The sequence below is a fragment of the Myotis brandtii genome, unplaced genomic scaffold, assembly GCF_000412655.1.
Source record: "Myotis brandtii unplaced genomic scaffold, ASM41265v1 scaffold64, whole genome shotgun sequence".
In the NCBI taxonomy this organism is placed as follows: Eukaryota; Metazoa; Chordata; class Mammalia; order Chiroptera; family Vespertilionidae; genus Myotis; species Myotis brandtii.
Window position 1 is genome coordinate 1649681 of NW_005370460.1, and position 4791 is coordinate 1654471.

At 58.5% G+C, this 4791-nt stretch overlaps 1 protein-coding gene across 1 annotated transcript; it reads right to left on the reverse strand.

The window, feature by feature from the left end:
• Positions 1 to 1476: 1476 nt before the first annotated feature.
• LOC102241095 (elastin-like) lies at positions 1477 to 2567 on the reverse strand. Its single transcript, XM_005880530.1, has 4 exons — positions 2415 to 2567; positions 2040 to 2231; positions 1610 to 1862; positions 1477 to 1502 (listed from the first exon to the last, which is right to left on the reverse strand). The coding sequence occupies exons 1-4, from the start codon at positions 2565 to 2567 to the stop codon at positions 1477 to 1479; spliced, it is 624 nt and encodes a 207-aa protein (XP_005880592.1).
• Positions 2568 to 4791: the final 2224 nt, after the last annotated feature.

The following is a 4791-nucleotide window of genomic DNA, read 5'->3' on the forward strand; positions in this document are numbered from 1 at the left end:
TTGCCCAGGACCCAGCCAGAGAAGGTCAGACCTGCACTGCCACCGTTTGCCCACCGTCCAGAACTAGCATGTCATTGCTGGCGTGTACACATAGGAACTGTGGGACATGGAAATTGGGACTCAAGGGACTGTTGGCCCAGAAAGGAACTTACCACAGACGGATTCATCTGCCTCTCAGCATAACCACTATTGCTTGTCTCATTTTGTTCTCATGTTTATTTCTAGTCTGCAGATGCGGAATGAAGAGTCTTGAAAGGACTCGAACTCTTCAGGTGGCATTCATCTTTCAAGATTAACTAAGGAACCCTAACCGGTTTGGCTCAGTGGATAGAGCGTCAACCTGCGGACTGAAGGGTCCCAGGTTCGATTTTGGCCAAGGGCATGTACCTTGGTTGTGGGCACATCCCCAGTAGGGGGCGTGCAGGAGGCAGCTGATCGATGTTTCTCTCTCATCGATGTTTCTAACTCTTTATCCCTCTCCCTTCCTCTCTGTAAAAAAAATCAATAAAATATATTTTTAAAAAAGGATTAACTAAGGAAAACAAACGGGGGAGATGCAGGAAGCCACCCATTGCCTTCACTAGCAGAGAAGTGCAAACAAGGGTCCCGGAACGCTGGTGAACCTTGAACCCATGGCAAGGGCCAGAGTTGTGCGCCGATTGTCCAGTCCAGACAATGGGGGCTCAAGCTATTTCCTGACCAAATAGTCTCAGAGTAAATCCTTCTAATATTTACTGACCTTTAAGATAGTCTGTCTGTTACTGCAGTTACCTGCCTGCCTAAGAGCTAGATGTGTATCCAACATTGAACAAAAGGCTGGCGAGGCCTGGGCACCAGTGGAAGTCCTTTCTCTTGCATTGGGCTTGCCTGCCTGGCCCCCAATATTTCCAAATTATTATTTCTTGTCTCTTTCATTTGCTTGCGGCCCCTTTTCCAGACCCTGAACCCTGAACCACGTGGGACTAGGGACATTCACACCAGGGAAGTGGATGCCAGGCTCATCAGAGAAAGGAGAGGAGGGGCCATTCAAAGAAAGGGGACCAAGGAAAGGTTTTCACTCTGAACCCCGAAACGCTCCAGGCCCCCCACTCCTGTCACTGTGTCAACAGGACAGCTCAGGGCCTCAGGCAGGACACGGCAACTCCACTCTCAGGAGCTCAGAGAACTGATGCCCAGAAACCTTTCTGTGAAAGTCCACGTCCGCCGTCACCCCGTCCACAGCCACCCAGGCCCACGGAGCTTCCGGCTGACTTTCAGTGCCTCCCTCTCTCAAACGAACGATCACAGGTCACCCAGAGCCTCATAAAAAGCATCTAATATTAAAGCCGGGCCAGAGTCAAGTGTAGAAAACAAAGGACTTCATGAAAACCAAGACGAATGCAGAGAAGAAAAGCTTCAACCACCTTTGCAATGAACAGCTTCAGAGAGAGAAGGACCATCTTCATCAATGCGTTTCCTACAGGATGTCATCACCAATTAAGAGCCAGGGAATAAGAGGGAACCTGGAAAATTAAGGACACAGAGAAGTTTAATGGACAAGTCGGGAGATAAACTCCCAAGTCTTCCCATGCTGGGTGCACAAGTTCATGCTCTCTCCTTGTGCCCACACCTGGGAGCCCTCCTGTGCCCACACCTGGGAGCCCCCCTATGCCCACACCTGGGAGCCCCCCTGTGCCCACACCTGGGAGCCCTCCTGTGCCCACACCTGGGAGCCCCCCTATGCCCACACCTGGGAGCCCCCCTGTGCCCACACCTGGGAGCCCTCCTGTGCCCACACCTGGGAGCCCCCCTATGCCCACACCTGGGAGCCCCCCTGTGCCCACACCTGGGAGCCCTCCTGTGCCCACACCTGGGAGCCCCCCTATGCCCACACCTGGGAGCCCCCCTGTGCCCACACCTGGGAGCCCTCCTGTGCCCACACCTGGGAGCCCCCCTATGCCCACACCTGGGAGCCCCCCTGTGCCCACACCTGGGAGCCCTCCTGTGCCCACACCTGGGAGCCCCCCTATGCCCACACCTGGGAGCCCCCCTGTGCCCACACCTGGGAGCCCTCCTGTGCCCACACCTGGGAGCCCCCCTATGCCCACACCTGGGAGCCCCCCTGTGCCCACACCTGGGAGCCCTCCTGTGCCCACACCTGGGAGCCCCCCTATGCCCACACCTGGGAGCCCCCCTGTGCCCACACCTGGGAGCCCTCCTGTGCCCACACCTGGGAGCCCCCCTATGCCCACACCTGGGAGCCCCCCTGTGCCCACACCTGGGAGCCCTCCTGTGCCCACACCTGGGAGCCCCCCTATGCCCACACCTGGGAGCCCCCCTGTGCCCACACCTGGGAGCCCTCCTGTGCCCACACCTGGGAGCCCCCCTATGCCCACACCTGGGAGCCCCCCTGTGCCCACACCTGGGAGCCCTCCTGTGCCCACACCTGGGAGCCCCCCTATGCTCACACCTGGGAGCCCCCCTGTACTCACACCTGGGAGCCCTCCTGTGTCCACACCTGGGAGCCCCCCTGTGCCCACACCTGGGAGCCCTCCTGTGCCCACTTCCAGCTGTCCCACAGGTCCCATGACCAGTGTCAGGACTCAGCCTGCACCCTCCTCCTCCTTTACAAAGTGTCAGCGTGGCGGAGGGCCCAGGCCGTGTGCCCGGAAGCTGTGTGCCTGCGTATGACCAGCCCTGTCCTCCCCGCTGCTACTCCCCTCGCTCTGCTGATCGTTGCTGCCCAGCAATGCCCGTGCCCGCCGGGGCTGGGACACGGTGTGTCCTCATCAAATGTTTTTAAGGAAATGAGGGACTGCCGTGTTCAAAGAAGAAACCGTCTCCAAATGCAGATCTTGGTGCTTCCCCCACCTGTACCCCTTACTTCCCAGGTGAGGACGCAGGGCAGGGTCCCCGCAGGAAAAGAAGCCATTGCTCACAGGATTGGACGCCGAGTGGTCACCCACACACCTTTGTGTAAGAGTGACCACAATTTAGGGCCCAGACAGGCGCACTCTGTGAGTGCCAGGAGGGGTAGAAATACTCATTTCTGTACAACTGCCCAGCCCATGGCCCCGGGAACAGGCAGCACAGTCGCCTGCTAAGGGGTCCGTGCGCGGACGGTGCATAGAACACTGTGGAAATTCCTGGGGGAGAGCATTTCTAGCGGGTAATGCGCGTCTGGCCACGTGTCACAGAGGCCGCTGCAGTGGACGGCGGTGCGGGGTCTGCAGGCCCAGGGCACTCAGCCTCCCCGGGGCCTGCTCTGCGTGGCACCCGCTAACCCTTCTGGGCAGGGGAGCCTTTTCAGCGCCAAGCGGTCCTTGCTGAGTTGCCCCTGAGTCCTGCCCAGCTGAGCCCGATGCTGGCCTCTCAGCCAGGAGGGGGTGACAGGCAGCCTGTGGGAGCCAGGACCGGAGAGCTGTCCCCAATGACACCCTGGGCCTCCTGGACAAGACGAAGCTTCACTCCTTCGTGCAAAGCAAAGGCTCTGACAGCGGGTTCCAGGCCCCGTCTGGCTCCAGCACTTGGTTACGTCTGGGTCACGAGAGACTGGGCACATGGCAGCGTCTGTGGGACCCGAGCTCACAGCGCCCCCATGCCCGTTTCTCACCGCACCAGGCACCCGCCTGCACAGTCCACCACGCAACACTGAAGACCACGAGGGAACCTCCTGTGTGTGTGTGTGTGCGCGCGTGTGCGCATCCTTGGCGCTGTGTGAGCCAAAGCCCGCCTCCTCCCACAGGCACCCCTGCTGCTCACTGGAGACTTTGAGAAGTGAATATCAATTTTATGGGGTTTTGTGGGTGTAGTTTGCCAATTACCAAAAATCATGGTTTTGAAGAGCCAGGCAAAAATAAACAGCTCAGTCCTGCAGTTCCCTGCACCAACTCAGACTCCACTTCTGTGTCTAATTAATTCTCACGCTGTGGCGGCTGCCCAGATGTTGGGCTCTCAAGCCCAGCTCCCCTCGGACAGCCCACCAGCCCCTAAACCTGTCAAACCAGGAAAGCAACTCAGGGATGGAGTGTGATGCGACCCTCTGTGAAGCCAGAACCTCTTAAACCATTTTTCCTTTGTCCAGTTTGTCCATCACCCCAGCGCCCGGCACAGCGCCCCTCCCTTGGGTTGTATTAGAGACCAGTTGTTGGTTTACCGGTGAACCCCGTGCTGCTTGAGTTCCCGCTCGTGTTCACACCCGTGTATGTGCATGTGAGCACACGCGTGTGTGCATGTGCGCGCGTGTGTGCACGTGCGTGCATGTGTGTACATGTGCGTGTGCACGTTTACGTGTGTGCATGCGCGTGCGCATGCGCGTGTACATGTGTGTACATGTGCGTGTGAGTGCATGTGTGTACATGTACATGTGCATGCGTGTACATGTGCATGTGTGCGCGTACATGTGTGTGTGCGCGCGCGCGTGTGTGTGTGTGTGTGTGCGCGCGCGCACACAGCAATGATCTGGGAAGCCTTGCTTCCTCCCATTGTTCTCATGGTCTCCCTGGAACCACTTGACCTTGGCCACTGGAGAGCCTGCTGCAGCAGGCCGTGCGCGGCTTAGAGGCTGAAGCAGTGGCCGCAGAGACGCTCTCTGCTTCCCTGGCCTTGCTCCCACCCGATGGCCCCCAGCTCCCAGGTGATGCTTCACCTCTTTGGGGCCCCACAGCACAGCCATTACGCCCGTGTCATGGGAGTTGCTGTCCACCGCTCAGCACGGCCCACAGGAAAGGGCCTGCTCACCACCAGGCACCAGCTGGGTGTCTCCACCGCCTCTTGGTGTAAACCAGGGATCCTCAAACTTTTTAAACGGGG

What these genes read in the sequence shown, in the direction of transcription:
- LOC102241095 (XM_005880530.1), bottom strand. Translation starts at nt 2,567, where the DNA reads ATGGGACCTGTGGGACAGCTGGAAGTGGGCACAGGAGGGCTCCCAGGT. An exon ending in GCACAGGAGGGCTCCCAGGT is followed by an intron (nt 1,863 to 2,039) that starts GTGGGCACAGGG and finishes GGTGTGGGCATA; the next exon opens with GGGGGGCTCCCAGGTGTGGG. An exon ending in GGGCACAGGAGGGCTCCCAG is followed by an intron (nt 1,503 to 1,609) that starts GTGTGGGCACAA and finishes TTAATTTTCCAG; the next exon opens with GTTCCCTCTTATTCCCTGGC.